This window comes from Amblyomma mixtum, chromosome 3 (genome assembly GCF_055824585.1).
Source record: "Amblyomma mixtum isolate Tamu chromosome 3, ASM5582458v1, whole genome shotgun sequence".
Lineage (NCBI taxonomy): Eukaryota > Metazoa > Arthropoda > Arachnida > Ixodida > Ixodidae > Amblyomma > Amblyomma mixtum.
This window is the reverse complement of record NC_143014.1, coordinates 291388289-291414034: the sequence shown is the minus strand read 5'-3', so window position 1 is coordinate 291414034 and position 25746 is coordinate 291388289. Positions and strand designations below refer to the sequence as shown.

The window sequence follows — 25746 nt, the reverse complement described above, 5'->3', positions numbered from 1 at the left end:
GCAAGAGCTGGACATTAATTCGATTTAATTATGGAAATTGGCCACACAGGGCAATAAATCAAGGTTTCTAAGAATGCTCGGAATGTCTAGATTGAGTTCCCGCGGCAAAAAGACAAGTTCAGATTCCTATTCAGTGCACCTTTAACAGCTTACGGAGTCTGAAAGTTTCAGCTTAGTAGTACCTCAGGCTGAGGTGAACACATCGTAGTCACGGTGTTATGCATTTTCCTAGCATAACCACTGAATAAGTTTGTTACTTCTGACAATCACACTCATGAATTGTTCACAAAATACAGTGTCATTCCAGTCACAAAATGTTATGACTACTGGTTTTCAAATTTTCCAAACAAGAAACTAATGTAACTGTGGTTTTATTGAGAAAATATCCAAACTCAAAAAAAAAAAAGGGTACAATCTTGAAACACTCGTCATTTTGTGCCTTGAAAGGTTAAAACAAATAGCACAGGATGTGGTCTACAAATGCTGGACAACAATTTACCTTGGATACTGAACAGTTTAGATGCTAGAAACATCCAGCTTGAGAACATCATGTTCAAGAGATTGCATGGTCTTTTCAGAATGTAGTGCATCTCATTACTTTTTGCTTGTGTGTTTAAATTGTAAGTTGTGTGTGAATGTGATTCAGAGGTGAAATGTAGTTTTAGAATTTTATATTATTTTTTGCCATGTAGTTTGTCTGGTATTATGCATGTATTGTACTTCCATGTTTTTCTTTTGCTGTGACAATGAAGGGAGCCTGTGGCCCTGTCAGGCTGGCTGGCTTTTGGAAGCTACTGGCTACAGGCTTCCCGCATCATGTAAAATTATGTAAATGAAGTCCTGTTGTAGTATTGCATTAAGTACCTGTACCCACAGCTAGGCTTACATTGTAGGAGAAGCATTTCTAATTTGCTTACGTGGTGTGCCTTGATGTAATGTGAGGTTTTGCAAAGAGTAACTGACATTTGCCAGAATTTGGCAGTATTTGAATGCACTAGATACGTTGACCTTTCCAAAAAGGAATGTAATAACGCAAGAACTTCTCGTAGCCGTGGACTTCATTCAGCCTATCTACCACTATAATGTTCTACTTCCATGCTTGCCATTAAACTGTGGAGAGTTTTGTGAAGCTAGAGCGAGAACTTGAGTGCTGGATAGGTGTTTGTGAATACTTCTTAGGAAAACCTCTGGCTGTGCCAGGTAAGTCTGTCAGCCTTTGCAGCTTAACTGAGCTATTGTGCTTTTTTTTTGTATTACACAGGTCAATGAGTGCCTTTCACAGCCATGCCGCAATGGCGCAACCTGTGTGGATGGTGTTAACGAGTACAAGTGTGTCTGTCCTGGTGGCTACCTGGGTGACCACTGCGAGATCGACTTTAACGAATGCGACTCCAGCCCATGCATGCATGGTGCTACCTGCCTGGACCAGGTTAGTGGATGGGCAGGGGGCGATGAGGAGTGGTGGGGAGACTCCTGAGTGAGACATATACTGGGGAAGTATTCTAGTGACCATTAATGCAGATGCAGTGCGGGTGCTTAAGAATAGTCTTTTTGATCCTGTCAGCCTTTGTAACAGAAGTTCTTACACTCGTAGTACTGCCGGCAATGCCGTGTTATGGGAACAGCAAAAGTCTGTTACTGATTTTTTATCAACTATTCAATTCAGACAACCACTTTTGAAGTTCCTTGCAACTTCAGTTTCACTTTTTTCCAAATACATGCAAAAACTTTCACTCATTCCTCACTGGTTCGTGAGTGATTAATAGGACTGTTGCACTGGATGACTCGATGCAGGTGAACGGATTTCGGTGTGTCTGCCCTGCGGGCTACGAGGGTATCCGTTGTGAAATCGACATTGATGAGTGCCTGTCAGGACCGTGCCTTAATGGAGCAAGCTGCCTTGACCTCGTCAATGGGTGAGACACTTTCTTTGGTTTTGAAAATCAGGTTCTCGTGATGATATCAGGATGAGGTTAATCAAAAATTTGACCGTTAGATGCCACTCCAGCTCTTGCATGCCAAGTAGGCAAATTTGAATTACAAAGGCATAAGTAAATCTAGTTTTGATCCACACAGATGTCCTTTGTCACAGTGGAAGGCAGTGCTACCACACTTACTAGGGGTTGTATGTAGTAGTTGTGCTATAGCATCTCACGCAGTTGAAGTGTCTGTACTAATGGCACCAAAATTCATGGTTATCTGTCACAGAAAACATGGCTGTATTGATGCACTGGCATCCACAGCTTGCTCATTTCAGTCATACTCAGAACTGTAACGTGTGTTGTAGTTAAAAAAAAATAAAAACTGCAGTTGATCATGGACATGAAGCCTAACTTGCACTGCAAACGAATTTGAATGAAAGAGCTTACCAATGAATGTGTTTGTCTTTGTGCAGTAAGAAGCAAACAAATAGAAAGGCATGCAGGTGTGAATAAACTCATCGATAAGGTTGTGAATCCATGGATTGAGCAAGCTGCCAGTTGAAGATGATGAACTTGCGAACTGCTCGCTGAGTATCCATTGCTGTGCGTACTGATTTGAGATATTGCAGTAATTCATGGCATCGTATACTTCCATGAAAAAAACATCAGAGGTTTCGGGTCAATTTACTTTCGCCCCTTAAATTGTATCCAGCAAAACATGTTAACTGATAGCTATGTAGGCATCGCCGCTTGAAGCTTAATGCAACTATGGAAAATGGTGACAGTTGAGTTGATCCAAAGCTCTGTGGTGGCTTTGTATGTTGTTTCTAGATTTGAGCAAGTTTGTGGTTTGATGAGTGTGTGATCAAGTGATCTTTGTAGGTGAGTCAGGATTAGTAACTGATTATATGAGTAATGAAAATTAGTCGTGAGCTGAAGGGTTCATGAGAAATGAATTCAGCTGAGATGGAAACCTATGCTAAGAGGAAAAATGAAGAAGTGAAGACAGGACTTGTGCTGACTTACAACTAAGCTTCATCGAGATAAGTCTCAGTACCAATAGGTACCGTATTTACTTGCATAATGATCGCACTCGCGTAATGATCGCACGCCGAACTTGCCGCTGCAATTTGTTGTGTGCCAAGCCTAGCTGACAATCGTACGTGCCATCTGTCAGCACTTGCTGACAGATGGCATGTGCAGATGACCATCTTGCTCTGTCAGCCACCATTTTTGTTTTGATGTCCCACACTGTTACTGCGGAAGCCGCCTGTTGGTTGACCTGCGGTCATCCCGCAGCAAACGTGTTCAATTACCTAGTCACACAGGCTATCTAAACGGGGTTATGTTTAACCAAGGTTACCAAAGTGCGCTACCGTTCTGGATTGCGGTGCATCAGACAAAGTTCAATTCAATTCACCTTTATTTTCAACATTTTTACAATGTTGACGGTCCCCCAGGCAAAAAGCTGTAGTAATAGCTTGACGAGGCCTGGAAGCCGGCGGTAGACAGCAGTGACAGCGGTACAAAAAAAAATTATACACAAGATATCAATTGCTATTACACACGGTCACACACATTTTATCACGGTCGCATTTTATCACAGATTTACAAAAATAAGAGGTGGAGTAAATTAATCAAAAAAAGATCAAAGTGACACGGTGATCCGGTGTGAAGCAACATTTGCAAATATCTCGCAGCGCAATTGGCGCAGTGTCGAAAGTGCCGTTTGACGGCGGTGTCCCATGACAGCACTGCTGCTGCCCGCAAGCCGTCCGTGCCAAGGTAACATCTCTACGGCGGATCCCTGCGTCACCATCAGAAAACCGTGCTAAACTTTTTTGTTCTCGTAAATAATAAGCCCTGGGATACGAGAATGTCAAAAATGAATCCTCCTTGAAGATCGCTGACTTGTACCGAGTTACTGGTGCTGCTGCACAGCACTATACGCACTATTTTGATGCGCTGCTCTTGAAACATTATTTAGTGTGAATAAAGGATGTTCTTGAAGTGGGCCAGCTCGTGCGCTTTTCGCACTCGTACGCCTACGGGCACTTTCTGTCCACAGATGCCGCCATCTTCTCAGTTAACGATGTAAACCGAGGTCACCAAGCTCAGTTCGCGATAACTGCAGTTAGCGGCGTAACCGCCGTTTGGTCCACTGTGTGGATAGCAGTAACCTCAGTTAGCAAAAACCACAGTCACCTAAACCACATTACCTAAACTGTGGTTAAGCGCATCTATGTGACAAGATCTGACCCGCAACTTTTTGCGTGTTCGGTGCTCAAAAATTTTTTGTAGAAAATTTACCCCGCGTAATGACCGCACCCCTAAATTTCCATCAATTTAAAAAAAAAAAAGTGCGATCAATATGCGAGTAATTGCGGTAAGTGTACTTTTGGAAAGGAGCATGGAAAAACTGCAGGAAAAAGATCCATTGGGCTGTACTGAAAAGCCTAACTATTTATCTAAAAGATGTACAGAGAGTGCTGCAGCACATGTGGCACTGCTAATTTCTGCAGTCTGCACTGTTTAAAAGATTTGCCTTTCTAGTTTACCTTTGGTGCGCATTAGCATGGGTGCACTTTCAAACAATTGATTGCGTCTGCGCTGTAGTCAAATACAGCTTGGACCTGCAGTGGCTGCCACACAGAATGCCTCTGTGATGAAAAGTAGTTCACTATCAAAGCTTTTCTTGTTACCTAAACAAGATGCTTATCACCAGACGAAACTATAGCTCAAGAATTTTACTGCCTCTGACTTGCTTTATATACCTAGTCAAACATCAAAAAGCTGATTTTGTTTGCTGCTGGCTGGTCAACAGAGTAATACAAGGCACTGCGGAGCATGGCCCATTGTTACCAAGTGCCGTATTTTTTTTCTTCCTGTTGTATTCTACTGTAGACACTATGTGTGACTAGATGTACCCCGTGATCAGAATTCAAAGGTGCTGCTTGCTCGTGCAAAAGGCTTTTTGGGCAATGTCCAATCTGACCCACATGTGCTACATAGGGAACGCAAGTTTTGTGAGAGATGTATTGTTTAGCAGTATATCTTCACCTGAATGAAATCAGGAACAGTACTTCATATTTTACTCAGGCTTCTCATCTTGAGTTACAGTCTTGGCTGAAACTGTCGAGGCTCATGTGCCTTCCTCAACTGTGCAGGTATGAGTGCAACTGCACTGACACAGGCTTTGAAGGAGTGCACTGTGAGCGCAACATTGACGACTGCTTTCCGGGGGCCTGTCAGCATGGCGGCACATGTGAGGATCGTGTGCGTGGCTTCTACTGCCACTGCTATGAAGGCTACGAGGGGGCTTCCTGCGATGTTGACGTGCCAGACTGTGACCCTCCCAGGCCATCAACTCCACCTTGCGAGAATGGAGCCGCATGCCTGGAACGCTCAAACGCAAGCCTTTACCAGGAGAACTACCTGGGGCTGTTTCAGAGCTTCAGTTATGCCACAGCTGCTGGATACGTCTGCCTCTGCCCACCTGGGTTTAACGGGACACGGTGCGAGATCAACATTGACGACTGTCCTGGCCATGACTGCAGCATCCATGGGCATTGTGTTGACCTTGTGAACACATATCGGTGCGAGTGTGAGCCAGGCTACGAAGGGGCTGACTGTGGAACTGAGGTAAATTTTGTATGTTTGTTTGTTTGTCACCTCAGCCTACAAGTGCTGTTTAAAGCCTCTGCATTTTAACCTTCATGATGGAAGTAGACGCTGCGTTTTTACTTCTTTTTAAAATAAACGAGGAACAACTTAATGCAAAGTGCATCACAGGTTGTAAAGAAAGAAAAAAAAATGCAAAGAGGCACTTACTGAAACTTAATGGATGGCTTGTATACATGCATGCTAGGTAAACGGGTTGATTCTGCTCTTTTTGATCTGACATCAGTCTCACCGCAGCCAGCTAGAAGCTGAAAATAAAAAGGGCACACTGGTCTAACTACAGTGCTGATCATCACTCTTGCAAGGCTGGTCATCTGTGGATGCTGTTACTGGCACATGTACTGTGTGGCACTTGTACAAGGTTTTAAAATTGAGTGCTTGACTCTGCAGATGTGGTTCTTTTGTGTGGTACAAGTAGAAGCTAAATGCACCTAAAGCCTTAGACAGTGATCTGGCTGGGCACATGCATTGTCAGTGGTGGCTTTTTGCAAAGCAGCTTGACAGTGGCAAAGTTTATTTGAATCAAGACTGCTAATCTTGTTCTTCAATGAAGCAGCATTAATATGAGGGATGAGGTATGTTCAGTACAAGACTGGCGATTCTAGTGTTTAAAATGTTACATGAAATTTAAATCAGTAGATTCCCTTTAAGACGAACTTGAAGGAACAAGAAAACTTGTTAGTCTTATCAGAAGTTTTTTTTAACAGAAACACCCCAAAAAGATATTTCACAATGCTAGGTGTGTTAATATATATGTTGCCTGAAAACAGTGAATAAAATAGCCTTTCAGAGAGTGAACAATTGAAAATAAAACATCTATTTCACTGTGCATGAAGTGAGGTGAAATCTGAGAGCATGAAACAAGCTCACTTTATCCCATTTGAAAATGGCATTGATCTAGTTTTCATTTTTCAGTCTTTTTTTCTCGCTGTATTCCACAGCGGCTGCTATTTGTGTGTGTGTTTTCTCAGATGATTGCTTTCCGTCCTGCTTAGAGCACTTCGAAGGTGCCCAGCAGGGTAGCCATGCGATTCTGTATTACCTGCTTCTTTTGCAGCATAGCTGTTACCAACTCCACAAGCAGGCACACGACGCGCCTTTCTGTAACCTTCAGGCCATAAGCACGGCGCCTATATCTGGCCATGTGTGCACCACGATAACACGTGTTGCGGCACTGTGTCAGTTGATAATGCACCCCCGGAGTTTTTAATTTAAGCCCCAAGTAAATGAGCGGGTGCACTTTGTGTGTACGAAGATCTGACGTAGAGATTTGACCATGTCAGATCTCTGCCCCAGAACAGGCACGGTGATGCCCTGCCCTTGCCACGCCAGAAAGAAAGCTTCCCCACAAGAATTTGGGCGCATTGGCAGTTGGGCTCCGCCGACTGCCAATGCGCGCAGGGGGCAGAGCTTCCGGCCACAGCATGCATGGTAGCTGTGTGCCATCAGAAAGAGTTGGCACAGTGAACCAGTGATAGTAGTCTGCTGCTGACGTAACGAGCGCTGCATGACACGTTGTGCCCACATTGTGGACTCCGCAAGGCGTGGTAGCGCTAATTTTAAAAAATATATTGTAAATGATTGGCTCGCTTCTGAGGCCTTGTACACGGCATGGACGTTCGGTGGCCTGTACTCTACACAATGCAAGAGTATTATAGCCAACCTCAAGCACCCTTTTCAGGGACCCTTTAAATTTATGCGGGTGGCACTGCACGAATTCCATGTGAACTTAAGTCAGTAAGCACTCATTGGCATTAAATTTGCCCATGTGGCACGGGTCTTAACCAAAGGACACATGAAACAGTTCGTCTTAAGTGTTTTTTGTTTTTAACATTGAGTCCTATGGGAAATACACCAGAGTAGCATGTCAGCGAATTTTACATGCTGGCTAAAATCTCTGCTTTTCAGTACTGAGGGGCTTCTGTCTTTCTCTCACATTGTTAATCCTATCTGAGAATTCGTCGTAACAGTGTTTGGCTTGACGGCAGCCTACATTGTGTAAAGACTTGAACAAATCATTTGCACAGGCCAAATTCTTTGCGGGGCTCATTGTTAAAATTTGTGGTGTGGTGTAGATATATCTTGGCAAGTATTCCATGCAGAGGAAGCTCTGTGCTTCATCTCTGTGGGCGACAAGGCTTCATGGGCCTTATGGTTGCTGTTTTTGACCCAGGTGTAACAAATTTATTTGGTGCTCTTCCACTCCAGGTGAACGAATGCGAGGCTTACCAACCGTGCCGCAATGGTGCCACCTGCCGGGACCTGGTTGCCGACTACCAGTGTGTGTGCGTTGATGGGTACGGCGACAAGAACTGTTCAACGCTCCTGATTGGCTGCCGGGAGATGCCCTGTTTAAATGGTGCTCGCTGTGAGCCATTCCTGACTCGTGATGGGCAGCATTCGTACCGCTGCCACTGCTTGGCAGGCTTTGCTGGTGACGTCTGCCAGACAGTCACGACTGCTTCATTGCGCAGTGAGTCTGCCTGGAAACTCAGTGTTGACCGGCAGCAGCATGAAGGGCCATCAAACCACCACAGATTGCAGATGCAGTTCCGGACAACTCTTCCTTCAGGTCTGTTGGCACGTGTTGCTCTGGATAAGAGCTGGATGCTGCTGATTGCCCTTTCTGAAGGTCGGCTGCTTGTAAAGGCTGCAGACGACTCGTTTCTGTCTACTGTTGGTGAAGCACTGAACAATGCCGAATGGAAAGGGCTGCTTTTAGAAGTATCATCTGGTCTGATGTCGTTGTCACTGTTAGATGGCCCCAATACGACAGCTGTGTTGCCTGGCTACGATCCAGCACTCCCCCTTGCTTCAGTTGTCCTTGGAAGTGGACAATCTCAACTTGATGATATGTCTGGTGCAACAAGCTTTCAGAAACAAAACTCAAGTGGATTTGTGGGCTGCATGAGAGAAGTCAGACTTGACGGTGTGCTGCAGTTACCCCGTGACCAGGTTGGGCTCACAGAAGGATGCCTTCGGGAGGAGCAGTGTGTGACTGACACGTGCAGTGGTCAGGGCACCTGTGTGGACCTCTGGGACCAGCATGAATGCCACTGCCATCGGCCCTACTATGGCGAACGATGCAACCACAGTATGTGCTTCATTACTGTTATATATATATATATTTTCAATTTTGTAGCTTTTGCTATGTAGCGCTCTGTCTTTATAATTGCACGTAGCCTTGACAAACACAAGGTTCTCTTTTGACGGAAACTAGTTTGACGAAGTGTCCTTGACTAAGCAAAGTATATTGACTGTTACTTTAGTTTTATATGAAATTACCATATTTACTCGCGCAGTTTGTGCACTTTTTTTCTTTAAATTGGGGCTTCAAAAAGGGGTCGCGCAAATTACGTGAAAACTTTCTAAACACGTCCTAAAAAATGCTGCAAAATTCATAATGCGCAATATACACTGTGTATTGCCGCCTATTTATAGCCCCCCCATATCGCACCCCTCGCTGGCCAAAAAAAGAGGTCTCTAGATGTAAGACGCGTACCCATTCCCACCCAGCCCCACGTTATGTAGTTCCCATTGGGATGGCATAGCGGCGCATGCATAGCTCAGAGCAGTGAGCGCACAATAATACAATAGTGAAACCAGCTGGAGGCAAAGGAGATAACGGGTGCAATAAAGCGGTGCCCTTGCTTGTGGCCCGGTTGACTAGCGGCAAACTGAACAGCAAATGGTTGGGTAGTTTTGAATTTGGGCGCGTGCACCACTGTGCTTCCGGGAAACCGACCGCCAGCTTGAGCCAGCCAGGTAAATGGCACACAATTCGTGTCCTCGCCACTAGCACCTTTTGTGACCGCACACAGCGGTGCGGTCACACAGATCTTCCCAAGCCTGCCTTGCGCGCACCTGCATACTTGCTGGTGTTCTGGCACAGCGGAGAGCGCAAAAATGCGAGTAAGTTTTTTTTCTAAATCCAGGCAAAAAGTTGAGGGTGCCCAATTTACGCACAGGTGCAAATTATGCAAGTAAATATGGTATATGCCTTGTGTTCAAAATACTGTGCTTTGCTTAAAGGTACACAACATGTCTCCTATCTTGAGTGTATGGATGTTGGCTGTGATTGTTTTTTAAAAGTAAATTTGATGGCTGGCTATACTCTGCTATTACTTCTCTAAGTGAGTTGGGTGATGAGTCTTTATAAGGGAAATGTTAACTTCAGAATGCATCTTAAGAGGGCTCACCAGCTACAAGGCAACTCAGATTTGAACTTTTTGCATCGATAGATGGCAGCACCTGAGTACCCCAAAAAGGAGGGAAGTTCTATTGCCCCTCCAGGTGTGTAAACTACACCGCGACACGAAAATATTCGTTCTTCCGCGTACAAAAAGTAGAGCCCAGAACTTTCTCTAGGCATGCGGCCAAGGTTTCGGGGACCGAAGCACAAAAAAGTTAACCCCTCTCAAACCATAGAGCGAAGAACGATGTGGGGTTCAGACAATGGACCATTTCCCAGTAACCCACCAATTTAGCGTTTCCGGTTTGGGTCGCCTGAGTTTCCTCCGGGCTGTTCTGCAAAAATTCTTTTACAATGGTAGGGTGTGGTTACTGGTTTCACCTAAGCAGACAGATGCGGTCGGTTAAAATGGCAGAAGCGGGGCTAGGTGCATCCGCAGGACATTACCCGGAAAAGGTTCCATTGGGTCGAACACCGATGTAGTCAGCCTCCAAATAAAAGGAAAGAAAGGAGCTCCTAGCACAAGGCCTTATAACTGGTTTTCTTCCCTTTCCTGCGCAGCCTTCCTTACATAGCTACAGAAGCATGTCCTCGATTGTAGTGACAGCCTGTAGCTTACATCTGCCTAGTCTCGTACGAACCTTCCCAGCGCCGAACACCCATCTTCTGCTTCTCAGCACCAACAAGGCACCAAGCAAATCAAAGTTGGATGGAACTTAAAAGGACGAGAAGTGTGGTTTGCAAAAGCACCGAGAGCGTCCTGTAGCTATGCATGGCGACTGAAAGCAAAACTGGCAATGCATAAGCGAGTTCTCGCTTAGCTCTGTTTACATGAACCAATAACGTCGGGTTGAGTCGGGGGTCGGGCTGAGCGAAGTCAACCCAACTCGACCAACGCGTGTTTACATGACCTCGATTTTAGCTGGTCGAGACCGGTTCATCAGCAGCGACACCAAGAGTCGAGCACCGCATTGCGAGCGAGCAGTGGTAGCAAACTTGGGCTAGTTGGAAAGCGTTTGGAATCATATTTGCTAGCGCTTAGTGAACACAGGGGACCAGAACACAAATACACAGGACAGACGCTAGTCTTCAACTGCCATTTATTCGAAAAACAATCAATATAAGACATCTCAATAATGCCGAACTCACACACGCGCAGTAGCAACGCCACGCTTCAGGAGCAACATTTCTTTTTGTGATAGATTAACAGACGGGGTGCTGACGCATTTCGAACCTTCGTTATCTACGCACATATCTTCAAAAATTTCACGTTCCGATTGGGTTTTCATTGTACCTAGAATGATTGTTTCTGGAAAGATTGGTGTGCAAATAACTAAGTGCTAGCAAATATGATTCCAGTAGCATCCAAGATTCAGGCGCACCACCGCTGCTTCGGAGGTGCGACGGTGCAAGTGAACAACAAGTTTGCATTTATCCTCTCCCCTCCGTTTTTTCGGCTCGACAGCGTTTACAAGCACATTCAGGCAGGGTAGAGTTGAGTCAACCTACCCCTTGCGGCGGAGTTTACTCGTCCCGACCCCTTGACTCCTGACTCGACTCGGCGCATTTACATGAACCCAGAACTGGTTTTTGACTTGGTAACTCCACTCACCTGTGTTTTGGTGCGAACAATGCCTTACTGTGTGTGCTGCGGGGGAGGGGAGGGGGGGAGTTAGGTGCTTTTGGGTGTGGCCTTGCATCCCGCTTCCTTTTCGCACCACAAGCTCGAGAAAAAAAGAAAAGCAGAAATCCTTTCAAAATACAGCCCAAGCAAGAAAAAAAGGAAAGAAAGAAATCAAGTTCGTCCAGGTTCTAAGAAAAAAGTGTGCGCACGAACACAGACAAGCAAGAAGTTGGTAGTAGAGTGTAGTAGCGACAAAATAATTTGTCGCCAGGTGGAGCCACGTCGCACTAGTAAAATTTTAGCGCAAAATTCAAATTCCCGCAGAACATACATACACAACTTTCAGAGCCTGTAAAACGCAAACACTAGGTTCGATATGGATAAAAATTGCGGCTTAACAATCAAGAAAGAAAAAGGGAGGAAATGTTGCGGACGAAATTTTGATATTTGGCTTAGTTTTTTCCCGAGATGACATGAAAGTTCGACATATCTAAAACCACCATTTTTCTGGAACTTTGCGTGTAATTGGTAAAAAAATGAAACTTAAACAATAAAGTCTGCTCGCAACATTTCCTCTATTCACTAAAGAAGAAAACGCTGCCACAAACCTCATGAAAATCGAGCCATGTTTAGACATGGCTGTTTAGACAGCCACTGGTGGACCCTCTTAATGTATAGAGATGCACTCTAGTGCAAAACTGCCGATTGGTTGAAATGTCTTTGTAGTGAAATGTGCCACCACCATCCCACGTAGGTCACCCAGCAGCCACTTTTGGCCACCATGGCAGCCTGAGTTTCACCAAGCTTCGTGTGAAGCCCGAATTCTGGGGAAGCCTGGGCCTGGGTGTGGAAGTCAGCCTGTTTGTGCGTACCCGGAGTCCCTCCGGCCTGCTCTTCTACCTGGGGGCTGAGCATTCCCCTTCTTTGCCCTCGGGTGACGAAAGCTTCCTGGCAGCACGGCTCCGCGATGGCCGGCTCGAAGTGCTCTTGCTGTCCAGTTCGAGCAATAGTGCTGGGCCTAGTCCCACAGCAACAATGCTGCGTCCGGCCACATCACGACGACTGGACGATGGCAAGCTTCACTTTGTCCAGGTGGGTGTACCCTGGGGTGTGCGAGGGAGGGGACTGTCTGAGGAGTTTATGGATCACCCATCCAAAAGAGCTTAAAACGGTATTGTATTTTCTGGTGTATAAGTTGCGTTTTATTGAGCAAGCATAGTATGAGTGCCATTAGGCGAAAATGCCGGCCCGTGTCTCTGTGTCGCTACCGAATAAAACCTCCGGCGCGTGCAATGAGCCGAGCGTGAGAGTCTTCCCCTGATGACAGGTGAGAGAGAAAATTTGCATTGCTGGAGGCGCAGAGGTGGGCGCAGCAACACCCTCGAGTGTGTGGTTAGTGCGGAGAGGAGGAAAGCGGCACTGAAAGCAAGCGTGCATGGTTGGCTGATCCATTGTGGTGCGTCAAGTAATACAAATTGTGTATAATGCAACAAATGTAAAACAAAAAAAAATCACCAGCGAGCCATAAAGGCAACCAAAGTAAAGCGAAATCAAGTGTCAAAACTTTCAGGCGGGGATGAAGCATCAAAAAGAAAAGCATCAAGCAAAAAAACCATCATCCTAAACACGCGTGCTCCTTATGCAGTTTATTGTGTTGGACTTTCTCAGTGTTCGTCCATTTTTTTCCCCCTGAACTCTGTCTAAAAACACCAAAAAACAATGTGCCATAGTGTGCCTGCTTTTGCCGTGCCCAGTAACTGCACGTGTTGGAAAGGAAAATTCATGTGTGAAAGAGGAAAAAAATCGAGTTATTATTATAATGCTATGGGCAATATCTAGATGTGTGCGTATATTCGAAATTTAGGATACGAATCAACTATGTTTGCTTACGGTTCACATTCAATTCGAGCATATGATATTCGAGAATTTCCAAATATTCACAAAATTTCAGAATATTCGGCAGCAATTATATGCCGCACCAACCTTCATAAATCTTACCATGGCAAAACCACCACATCTGTGTGAATTATCCGAAGATCAAGTGCCAGGAAGATAGTTCAAAGGCATCCTATTTTCACCTCCGTCGTTTATCGCGTGGACCAATCACGTTCAAATGCTTTTCATCTTCGTCCTCATATGATATTTCATAAGTGGGCTTTCCCACATACCACACATGATGAGAACAAGGTGGCCAGCCACCCACACCGATAGGTCATGTTTCGAACAGTCACAACAAGCAAGCACGCAGTTTTTTGTTTGATATCTCAATAATGTGCTACAAACACCCGCACCCATGGTGCTCACCCTATAGCCTTCACAACTCATCTAGTGTGAATTTTGATATGCGGGAAAGTCCACTCGCGGAATTTGAATGGAGCACTTGAAGGAGGGCCGAGTCGAGGTGTCACCAGGGGCAGCCTAGTGGTTTGAGCATCTGCCTCACATGCGGGAAATGTGGGGTTCGATCCTCAGTGCCACCGGGCACCCACCGGTGATACAATGGGTACAAGCTTTCCCCTGGCCTGGTGCTTGGCTTATATGTGGTGAAATGCTTGGGAAATGGGTCTCTGGCCGCACTTTGGGTGGACGAAAATACCTTGCATATGGTGAAAATACCAGTAAAACCTGTCATCATTAGAAATCCCTTGCTATTATTGCGTGGTGAATTGCAATCCATGCACTTCCGACATGTGCGTAACAGGAGTCGTGATGATTGGAGGACCTCTGTCACTAGGCCAGAAATTAACTTGGCCAGCTGCGCGGGGCTTTCTGGCGCCAACTGGTGCGTCGCTGGCCATTTCTGCTTTTTAGAAGCGGTTCGTGTCCTCATGAACTGTCGGTCATCCAGTAAGAGTGTAATTGGGATTTTTAATGTTTAATAATGATTGAATGGAAAGTTTAAATGACTGAGTTACTAAATGAATTGAAATAATAAAACTGTAAACCATAAAATATAACATAAAATAAAGTAATTAATAATGTAAAAGAAATGAAATAAAATTCAATAAAACAATAAAATAAAATATAAAATAAATAACAATTATTTACATTACTAACTCGTATAGGTACTACAGTGTGTATCACACACAGACCATGTACTGCACGTCACCGACGCAGATCACTTGCACATGCTTCTTAGTTTGGCCTTCATGCAAGCAAACAACTAAGCACACCCTCATATGATCATGCAGCTTTCGCTGTCTATGGTGTAGTTCACACATAGCTGCAAAGATGTGCTCTAACATACAAACACATACACGTGTCCCAGCATACACGCTTATTCACATGCGTGGTCCACATAGGCCTTGCACAGCACTGGCATGGATAGTTGCTTGTGAAAATTGCGGCATAGTTCTTTTTGTGTAATGCACATGCTGTAAAAGAAGCTGCAAAACTTTTACTGCTGTGGATGATGCGGATTTGAGACTGCTATGTTCTTTTTCATTGCAAATCGTATTTGCAATCTTTGCCAAGACACTTCCCATTTTGTGCCATTAAAGGGGCTGTGAAACACTGCTTGGGGGGATACCGGCTATACTTCAGGTGGATTCTTTATGTCACACAGATGCTGACTTAAAAAGAATTACAGGAATCGATGCACAGGAACGGGAGTTACTCAATGAAGAAATTTCAAAATCCAAGCAAACAGAATACTACCCTCAACTCGATTTTGGCGGGGCTTCCCACTCCTATTTCGCTCTCCCAGTGACGGCACCTGGCGCAACCAATCAAAACAGCCTGCCAAAGCACGTCGCGGAAGTTTGCACTCCATGGTTGCCTGCTCTTTGTAACTCGTTCTAGCTGAGACTGGCAGCGTCTTTTTCATGCCAGAGCCCCTGGTGGTGTATTTTTATTTTACTTGCTTTGCAGGGCTTTTATCTAAGACAAACAAGTTGTTTTTGTTGATCTAATATAAAACACTGACAGGTGACAAAATGTGTGTCTATTTATTCACACAATTTGCAGTATATTTACTGTTTGTCCAATCATCAAGCTCGTGCCAGGTGATGTCATATCCGCTGCTAAAACCCGCCACTGTGTGGGGACACCATCAGAGCCATGAATTTGTTTTTGGGAGGACATCAAAATATTAAAAAACGGAATATATGCGGTGTTACCGACGCTAATAGCACCATTGTAACTCACTGTATGCAATCAACAGGAAAAACAGTCAACTAAGATTGTGTTTCTGGGCCCCTTTAAGGACTGTTCCATAGTGTGTCTGTGGCCGCCGCGGTGGCTCAGCGGTTATGGTGCTCGGCTGCTGACCCAAAAGACGCGGGTTCGATCCCGGCCGCGGTGGCTGGAATTTCTTTGGAGGAGAAATTCTAGAGGCCCGTGTACTGTGCGATGTCAGTGCACGTTAAAGAACCCCAGGTGGTTGAAATTTCCGGAGCCCTCCACTACGGCGTCTCTCATAGCCTTAGTCGCTTTGGGACGTTAAACCCCATAAACCAAACCAAACCATAGTGTGTCTGTGATAATGCATTAATTTGTAAGTGGCTATAATTCTATTTGCGTGTGTAAATATTGACTGCACATAAAACGGAGCATCTCTGATATTTTGCTGATTTAGTTTCTCTCCTTGGATTCGGTACATTTTGCAAGTTCAAAGCTTAAACAGAAGACCCCAAGTTGTTTGTGGCATTTTGAAATTCAAAATGGAAGCGGTTAAACTGGCTGCAGTTCATTTGGGAACAAAGCCATGTGAATTCAGAAACCTGGTTTCTGAGTTTACTACGTACTTATCACATGCAGAACCTGGTGGCTCATAGTGTGATCCCAGTGTGAAATCAGTTTAGTTTATTCAAGACACAACACAAGTGGCTTCAGTTAAGCAGTCCTCAGTTTAAGTATTTCTCAGAAGAATGGCAGATTTAACTGAAAAGTGGGTAAATAGTACTGTTTGCTAAAAAGTTTTTTTGTTAAGAAACTGACCCTGGCTGCTCTTTATTTGCTTTCACCTGGGCAGGTGTGGCTCAATGATTCGTGGCTTGGAGCGGCAGTGGACGGCCAGGAAGGCTTAGAGCCATCGACGAGTGGCCGCAGTGGAGGCGCCATCGCCCCCCACGTCATGTACCTTGGGTGGCTGCAAACACAGAGCCAGCCACCCCTGAGGCGCCGGCGCAGGCAGGCTGGAGCTGGCAATGGTTCTTCATGGCTTGGAGCACTCACAGACTCTGTTGGCAACATTGATGCATTCAAGGGAGTTCTGCAAGACCTCAGGGTATGTCACCATTGGCAATTCATCGCTGTTGGCTCAAAGTTTGCAACACCATATTCATGGTGGCTCTCATCACCTGAAGGTGTACCACAAGCATGGAAGCACGCTTATGTATACTAATTCAAAACAAATGTGATGTTAGAGACTTGAAAAATTGTAGACTGATTAGCTTATTGTCCATAATGGATTGAGACACTGGCCTTATTCAGGTAACAAGAGCCGCCGCGGTGGCTCAGTGGCTATGGTGCTCGGCTGCTGGCCCAAAAGACGCGGGTTCGATCCCGGCCGCGGCGGCTAGAATTTCTTTGGAGGAGAAATTCTAGAGGCCCGTGTACTGTGCGATGTCAGTGCACGTTAAAGAACCCCAGGTAGTCGAAATTTCCGGAGCCCTTCACTACGGCGTCTCTCATAGCCTTAGTCGCTTTGGGACGTTAAACCCCACAAAACCAAACCAAATCAGGTAACAAGAACAGTTGAGGGTTTATTGGTCGTGCACTTTTTTTACAAGCGGACTAATGACATCAAAGTCATGCAGGCTGGAGTGGCAGTGCAAACATAAGCACGTGTCCCCAGTGGTGGCAGGAAGAATGAAAGCATGAACACACCTGAGCTGCCACACCCACTGTGCTGTCCATTGCTTACAACCTCTTTAAGGAAGTGCAATGGGATACCAGTGATCATGCAAAAAGCCCTGCCCTTCTCTTAGTGCATTTCTGTCTGGCCTCGTCGATCGTCTCTAGTGCTGTAGTGTTGTATTGTTGTGTTCCCACAGCTACTGCCGTGTGCTTACTCTTATTTTGTTTTGTATGTGTGTACTGCTATCGAGAAAATATACGCATTAGTGTACAGGTAAACCTGAATGTAGCGAACGCCACCGTGATGGCGTAGTGGTTATGGCACTCAATTGATGACCTAAAAGACGCAGGTTCGATCCTGGCCATGGTGGTGGCATTTCGATGGAGGTGAAATGCCAGAGGCCCATGTACTGTGCGATGTCAGTGCACGTCGAAGAACTTCAGGTGGTTGAAATTTTTGGAGCCCTTCACTATGGCATCTCTCATAGCCTGAGTCGCTTTGGGTGCTAAAACCGCATAAACCAATAAACCAATCGGTGTAACGAACTTCAGTGTAATGACGTCTTCGATGCAACAAAATATTTTAGCTTTCATAACTTTGTGTCTATAGAACACCATATACTTTTAGCTTTAATATAACGAAGTAACTTTTGCTGCACTTTTAATGTAACAAAATTTCATTGTTGGCTCGTACAGGCTCAAGCAGAGGATGCAACAGAGCGTATACATCAAAATGGCCGCTGCCCGGCTGGCAGATGTAGGGTGCATAGGTAGACCGAAATGTAATGACAATCACGGTGGCGAGTGCACCACATGTTGTGCCATCTGAGATAATACAGGCAAAGAAGATGTGGTTATCTGCACAGCCAGGCAGGCAGGCAGGCCAGCCCACTACTGTCACTGTCTTGCCCAAAATCGGCATCAAGTACAGTGTGCTGCCAGTGCTCAAAGACAGCGCGCCACGTTTATAGCGTTTATCGATTCTCTAAGCACGGTAAAAGTACTGGAATTGTCAGAGCCATCAGTACTCCCCGTCAAGCTGCGACGCCAGTCTTTTTATATGCTTCACACCTGACTGACAACCTCGCCTCCTACTCGGATGATGCACGCATATGCACCACAGCACTAATGCTCATGCTTGGGGTGGAAAAGTGACAAGGCGTGTTGTGGGCCTGATTTCGTATCATCGGATGCAGTGTCCAGTGCTGGCTGAAGGACATTCTTCTCCTGCTTACTGACATGCATTCTACCCAATTTTACGCAATTATAGTGAATGGGACCCTGTGTAAATTAACCTCCTTGTGTTTCTTTTTTTATGCCCTGCTTAGATTATCATCAATCCTGAGATGCTAATCACCTGATTGATAAGTCTGGCATCCTACACGCTGACTGGCACTCTCAGCAGCAGTATTCAGAGAAGCCAGTGGTTACATAATGCACCAGTATCGCAGGAACATGGGGCTAAAGTTGAATACAATGTCTGCAACGGGTGCTCCTTTTGGTTGGCATGCAGCTGAATGACCGGCCTGTCCCACTGCTGAAGTCTGACGACCCGGGCAGTGCTGCCAGCAGTAGTAACTTCATTGCCGAGCCAGTTCAGAGCTTCAGTGTGCAGAATGGTGTGGTGGGTGATGATGTCTGCAATGGCCAGGAGCCCCCCTGTCGCAGTGGTGCCACCTGCAAAGACATCTGGAATGCCTATGAGTGAGTCTGTGTAACTTTAGCTGTTTCTTTATGCAGAGTGCATTTAAGGGCTGTTTCGAAAGGTTTCTTTTGCAGATTTGGAAAAAAAAACTTGCAAAAGTTGTTTGTGCTTTGAGCTGCCACATGGAACACAAAGAGCTAACGCACCTGAGAATATTCACCATATTTACATAAATGTAATGCGACCGTGATCGTAAAGCAAGGGCAGGTTTTGGGGTTGGGAAACATAAAAAAAAAAAAAATAGGAGACGATCAGACATCTCATGCGACAATTCTGCAAAAACAGTTGGATTTACTCTTAATGGTTAGTTTGATGCTTTTGCTCTTATGGATACTTGTACTCTAAGCCTAGGCTTCACACACGCGACAGAATTTATCTGGAGGGTGAAGGTAGGCAGAAGTGGGTGGGGAGAGGGCTGGTGGGGGGGTGCTTCTGTAGGGCCTTTCCACTGCATCTTTGAATTTGATTTGGTTGTCGCTTTTTCGTTCTGCTGCTGCGTGGGCTACTAGTCGGGGGCGGCCTAGTAAAGGCATTGGTGGTGGGTGGCACTTCTGGGGGGTGAAGGTGGATGGCGGTGAGGTGGGTGAGGGTGGAAGGCAGATGCCAGGCTTCTGGGGGTGGGGTGACACTAGCACTGCTGTCGCAGTTAAAAAGCATACGAATGTAACACAAGGGTCACATTTGTGTGCGCACAATAGGAAAAAAGTGCATGACTGTAATGTGCGGAATGAGGCTGCAGTATACTGAAAGTTGGGTAGTCATTTATGAAACTTCAAGAAATGGATTTCCTATGCCTCGTCTTCATAGGAAGGTGAGACTGCCATCAAGCTTTAACAGAGTAGGACATTTGCATCACCATTAATGCGCGAAGGTTTGACCCAAGAGGTTCTCAGATAAGGCCAATACGAAGGTAAGAACAGAGTCCTGTCATGCCATCACAGCGTCAAAACCAAGTGCTGGGCAACCAGCATAGTTTCTGGCTTCTGCTAAAGTTTAATTTTCAAATATAAATCCTATTGTCAAATTTAAACCCAAATAATTCAACATTATCTAATTAAGTCTTAGCCTCATCTCGCACAAAGGGATAAAGAATTTACTTGCACTGGGCTATAATCTGCAATGGTGGGAGCTCAGAAACTCTGCTTTCACATGCACCATATCATCTGTTGTGTTGATTGAAAACAATGCATGACTCTGATAGGGACACTACTTACTCTTTGCTTCCTCTGCCAGCACCTTTGTACCCAGTCACAAACTTCATTGCGGCACTTGAATAAATGATGTATGTGGTGGTGGTGCGCTTATTTGGATCTATGAATGCAGTTTGGCTGAGTTAAAATTGGCATTAGTTTATGAAGGCTGTCAATACAGTCGCCGACCGTTTATTCGGACCTCACGGGGACCGCGGAAATGTCCGAATAAACAGGTGTCCGAAAAAACAAATTCAGAAAAAAAAGAGAAAGAAATCGTTTATTTACATGCACTGGCTGATCCCGGACTGGCGTTGCATATGTCTCCTCGCCCAACGCCGCCTCTCCTCCTCCTCTTCTCCGTTCGTTCTTTCACCACCTCCTCTACTTGCCTCCTCCCCTACATCGTTTCGAGAGCCGTCGGGCCTCATCGCATCTGCACCGCTGCGTGCTACCACGGCGCTCTCGCGGGCTTGCTGCCGCCGGCCTGGCGTTGCATAAGTCAATGCTCACGCGCGCTCCAACGAAACGTCTTGATACTGCTACTCGGGGTTCAACAAACCCCTGCGATGACAAAACGCCGGCTGTAAGCCGCCCTAGGCTAATATCGCATCTCCAGCGCTGTGTGCTACCACGGCGCTCTCGCGGGCTTGCTGCCGTCGGCCTGGCGTTGCATAAGTCAATGCTCACGCGCGCTTCAACGAAACGTCTTGATACTGCTACTCGGGATTCAACAGACCCCTTTCGATGACAAAACGCCGGCTGTAAGCCGCCCTAGGCTAATATCGCATCTCCAGTGCTGCGTGCTACCACAGCGCTCTCGCGGGCTTGCTGCCGGATAAACAAACAAAGCGGCTCCTGGATTGCCTTGAGATGGCTTACTAAGCTGCGGCCGGAACTGGTGTGGCGCGCCACCATGCGGCGCGCTACCGAACCACGCGGAAACGATGATGATGAGCGGGAATTTGCAGTAGCGCCACCTCGCGGGCCAGCAAGGAGGCTCAGTTCAAAACAAAAATGGCGTTGAGCGAAGTGAACCGCGCGTCGGTGAGCGTCGGTGCGGCAAGTGCTGCCGGTCGAGTTGGCTCAAGGAGTGTCCGAAAAATCAAACGAGAGGCTGCAAGATGTCCGAACTTTCGGCAGTTGTTATACATTACGGTCTATGGGGAGAGTGGCGGTGCCACGAAGCAGTCTGAATAATCGAGCATGTCCGAATTTTTGGAGTCCGAAAAATCAGTCGGCGACTGTACATGCGTTTTGGTGGGTCAGATTAAGGTTCATCAGGCATATAGCAGCATGCAGATGAAAAGCATTGCAGTTCAAGCATGTGCCTTGGCTGTGTGCTGACAACCGACCCTATGAGGAAGCAGCAAGGGTGGTGTCACAAGTGGAAATGCTGTAGAGTAGACTAGTGAGTGCCATTCAGAAATGCCACGATGATGTTTGGCGGTGCCCCGCCGCGGTGGCTCAGTGGTTACGGCACTTGGCTACTGGCCCGAAACACGCGGGTTCGATCCCGGCCGCAGCGGTCAAATTTCGATGAAGGCGAAATTCTAGAGGCCCATGTACTGTGATGTCAGCGCACGTTAGAGAACCCCAGGTGGTCGAAGTTTCCGGAGCCCTTCACTACGGCGTCCCTCATAGCCTGAGTTGCTTTGGGACGTTAAACCCCAATAAACCAATAAACCAAACCGGTGTTTGTCTGGAAGTTCCAGTGAATATTAGGAAGATTTGAGTAGTAAAGGCTGCTAATGTGCAAACTCTCCTAACTCTTGGAACATTTGCGCATCCCTCTTATTAACTATCGACATACATTTCGTAGAGAAAAGCAGAGATGGTGCATGTTAAAAACTTTTTAAGAAGAAAATATATACCTGTATTGTGATGTAGGCACATTTGTTATGACTGTCTTATTCTGAACTAAAATAAGAAGAGGGTGTCATCATAAAATGTGACAAATTGTCCTTAGCCATGTTCAGGCTGCCCTGTTTGGGGCAGGAAACATGGAAGTCAGTGCCCACTGAAGCAAGAGCTGCTCACTTCCCAGTGAATACATCTTCCATCACTCATTTTGCATCAAGCTAACAAAGAACAAATGCTGCATTGGGCTTTTTCTTTGATTTACGCTGCACCATGAAAGCTATAAAGTAAAAGCTTTGCACTGTAAGGGACCGGAAAAAATGTTCGAATTTTCTGAAAGAGCAAATTATCGAATGACTCCAAAAAAACTAAGAAAAACTGCATCAACATCATCAGTCTGACTGCGCCCACTGCAGAGCGAAGGCCTCTCGCATGTCTCTCCAATTAACCCAGTTTTTGCTAGCTGCGACCATCATATCCCCACAAACTTCTTAATCTTATCCGCCCACCTAACTTTCTGCCGTCCCCTGCTATGTTTGCCTTCTCTTGGAATCCACTCCGCTACCCTTAAGGACCGGCGATTATCTTGCCTTCGCATTACATTCCCTGCCCACGCCAATTTCTTCCTTTTGATTTTGACTAGAATGTCATGAACCCATGTTTCTTCCCTCACCCACTCCGCCTGTTTTCGATCTCTTAACATTACACCTATCATTTTTCTTTCCATAGCTCACTGCGTTGTCCTTAACTTAAACTGAACCCTCTTTGTTAGCCTCCACGTTTCTGCCCCATAGGTGAGTACCGGTAGGATACAGCTGTTATATACTTTTCTCTTGAGGGATATTGGAAAACTGCCATTCATCATCTGAGAGAACCTGCCATATGCACTCCACCCAATTCATATTCTTGTAGTTATTTTCCCTTTCGTGATCCGGATCAGCGGTCACTACCTGCCCTAAGTAGACAGAGAGAGAGAGAGAGAAAACTTTTATTTAAAAAGAAGGTTGCTCGAGCAACTTGGGTGGCACCCCTAGTCCAAGGCGCCACTGGCTTTAGCTGACTGACGGACTTGCTGAACCAACTTAAGTTGCTGATTCAGGGTCTCGCTGGTCAGGGCCACCTCCCACTGCTCATATCTCTTACTACTTCCAGCACCTCGCTACCAATTGCAAACTGCTGTTCCCTTGCTAGACTGTTGAGCATTACTTTGGTTTTCTGAATGTTAATTTTTAGCCCCACCGTTCTGCTCTGCCTGTCCAGCTCATTGATCATGCTTTGCAGTTCATGTCCTGAGTGACTTAGCTAGGCAATGTCATCAGCAAATTACAAATTACTCAGATATTCTTCATTAACTCTTACCCCCAACTGTTCCAAATTCAGGCCCTGGAATACCTCCTGTAAACAGGCAGTGAATAGCATTAGCGAGATCGTGTCTCCCTGCCTGACACCTTTCCTTATTGGAATTTTATTGCTGACTTTATGGAGGACTATGGGAGCTGTGCAATCGTTATAGATACCTTCCAATATTTTCACATAACACTCTTCTACACCCTGAACTGCTTGCATCATGGTAAATTTATTTTGTGCAAGACTTGGCAATGGTTGCTTGCTTTTGAGGTGAGAACAGCGAGACAGTGACTGTTTTTAGTGGTGGAGCTCCGCGCTGCTGCATTGCACACCTCACAAGTGGCAGTGTCACATGTGAGGAGGCTTCACCGCATGAACTGCAAATGGCACTGGAAGAATGGAAGAATCATGTGGACAGAAACACTCAGCGGCCCTGAAGCAACAAGAAATAAAAAATGAGAATGGGAAAGACTAGCGCGGCGTGCCAGTCAGTGCCTGAAACGCTGCATGTCTGGCTTGGTTGGCTGGCAGATGCAGGCTGGCACGAAGCTGAGAAAAGTAAAACGGAAACTATGTGGTGTGACTATTCTTGGAGATACCTTCTGTTCGTCGTCACGCCTGCCGTTGCCCACACGTCAGAGGTGTGTGAGCAACTTGGCAACATCGCATTCAGGTTTGAGTAGGGCTATTTGGATGATTGCTTGTCGCGCCAGTCATACCTGTGCAGAGCGTCCCTTTTGGGAACCTGTTCAAATTAGCCGGTGCTAGACCCAAAATGTTTGAATTTGCGAGCATGCAACACTCTAGCCTTCACAAGAGCAAGGTGTCGGGCTTGTTGGTAATGCATACCTAGAAGAACTGCGCTAGGAGCAAGACGACGGATGAAAGTAAGGAGAGACACATGTGCTGTGTCGGTCCTTACTTTCATCCGTAGTCTTGCTCCCAGCGTTGTTCTTCTAGCTATAGACTTACATGGGCATTGGCCGAGTCCATGTTGGCAGGTTCAATTATCTGGATTTTCATATCGACGGGGTTTGAATTAACGAGCTTTTACCTATGATGATATAGAGTTATTAAAGACTGGACCTCTGTTACATGTGGTACGAAGTGTAATAATGATGCCAGATGATATCTCCCCTTGTAAATATGACACCAGGAGGAGTGACATATTTGCATAGTAAGGTAGTCTATGTGAGTGAAGAGTTTTGAGAACTTTATTTTCGTCCGCAAGTTATATAATGCAGTCAAATGAGGCAAAGCGAAAGCCAGGTGCAACTTTTGTTTTTTATCACCCTGTCCAGTGAGCGAAGGAAAGTGAGTTCGCTGGGAGGGAGTGGTTTCTGCTTCAGTGGTAGCTGCCGCAGTTCTGATTGCAAATAGGGTGACTTCGGTGTAGCTAGAATCAAATTCTTGCATGATTATACATTCACCTTATTTTACCCTAGGTTGAAATTATTTCAGCAGGTCCTGGTGTGGCTAGCCAGTTTATTAAAGTCTTAGTAAAGGTTATGTACTCTCTTCTCAAGGGCATGCACTAGCATTTAGCCTGAAGGCCTAATTGAAGACCTTCTTTTCACCCAAGTACAAAAAAGTACTGGCAGGATTGGGGAGTATAAATTTCTATGCCGTCACTGGCATAGACAAGCGTAGCTCAGACTGAAGAGCTCACGAACAGCTACCACCATTTCTGCAGTATGCTGGCTTGCTACAATGCATGAAACAAAGATTGGCAGATGTTTCATTTCCAACCTGCGTAGTAGGTCAATCTACCCTGCTTGATACATGCTTCATAGCATAACATGTACATTACTGTGGGCAACATCGCTTTACTTTCTTGGTTTATCCAGGATCGCATCGTCAAGGCAAAAAGATTCCATTAAACTGCATTTGACCTTGAGCTTTTGTATAGATGGTCACATTTAGTGAGGAAGGGTATATTGACAGTGCTTGGTAAATTGTGCGATTCATTCGTGTTCTGCTTGATAGCATTGTTTCTTGCTTGTCATTTTTTGCAGGTGCTTGTGCCCGCCATCACATCGTGGCAAGCACTGTGAAGAACTAAAGCCATGTGTTCTCAACAGCTGCCCCAACCAGAGCACTTGCCAGGATTTGGAGCAGGGGTTCGAGTGTGAGTTTTGTGTTGCGGCTTGCTGTGATTGTGTATGTGGCAGTTGCTCAGGCCTTACTCCATTGCTGCATGTGACTGCTGTTGGCATTGACCATTTGGTGCAGTGGTGCCTTGTTGCCCTTCAAGGGTCACCATCACCTGGTCCAGTGGCGTAGCCAGAAAAATTTTTCAGGGGGTGTTATACGCTGCTGGTAAAAAAATAAAAGGAAAGAGAGCCTGCACCCAAACAATATCTTAGTCATTTTTATGCTTTAATAAAGCAGCATTTTTCTGCTTTTAATAAAGTCGAAGAGTTAGT

The 25746-nt window shown here is 45.8% G+C and overlaps 1 protein-coding gene across 2 annotated transcripts in view; it reads left to right on the top strand.

The window, feature by feature from the left end:
* crb (cell polarity complex component crumbs) overlaps positions 1 to 25746 on the top strand; it is a 206270-nt gene that overhangs the window by 145681 nt on the left and 34843 nt on the right. For both annotated transcript variants that reach the window (XM_089583659.1, XM_089583658.1), the window contains 8 exons: positions 1262 to 1429; positions 1795 to 1916; positions 5090 to 5564; positions 7812 to 8697; positions 12174 to 12511; positions 16392 to 16646; positions 18732 to 18922; positions 25336 to 25448. In XM_089583659.1, coding sequence (XP_089439785.1) covers positions 1262 to 1429; positions 1795 to 1916; positions 5090 to 5564; positions 7812 to 8697; positions 12174 to 12511; positions 16392 to 16646; positions 18732 to 18922; positions 25336 to 25448 — 2548 coding nt within the window. The remainder of the gene's footprint in view (positions 1 to 1261; positions 1430 to 1794; positions 1917 to 5089; positions 5565 to 7811; positions 8698 to 12173; positions 12512 to 16391; positions 16647 to 18731; positions 18923 to 25335; positions 25449 to 25746) is intronic.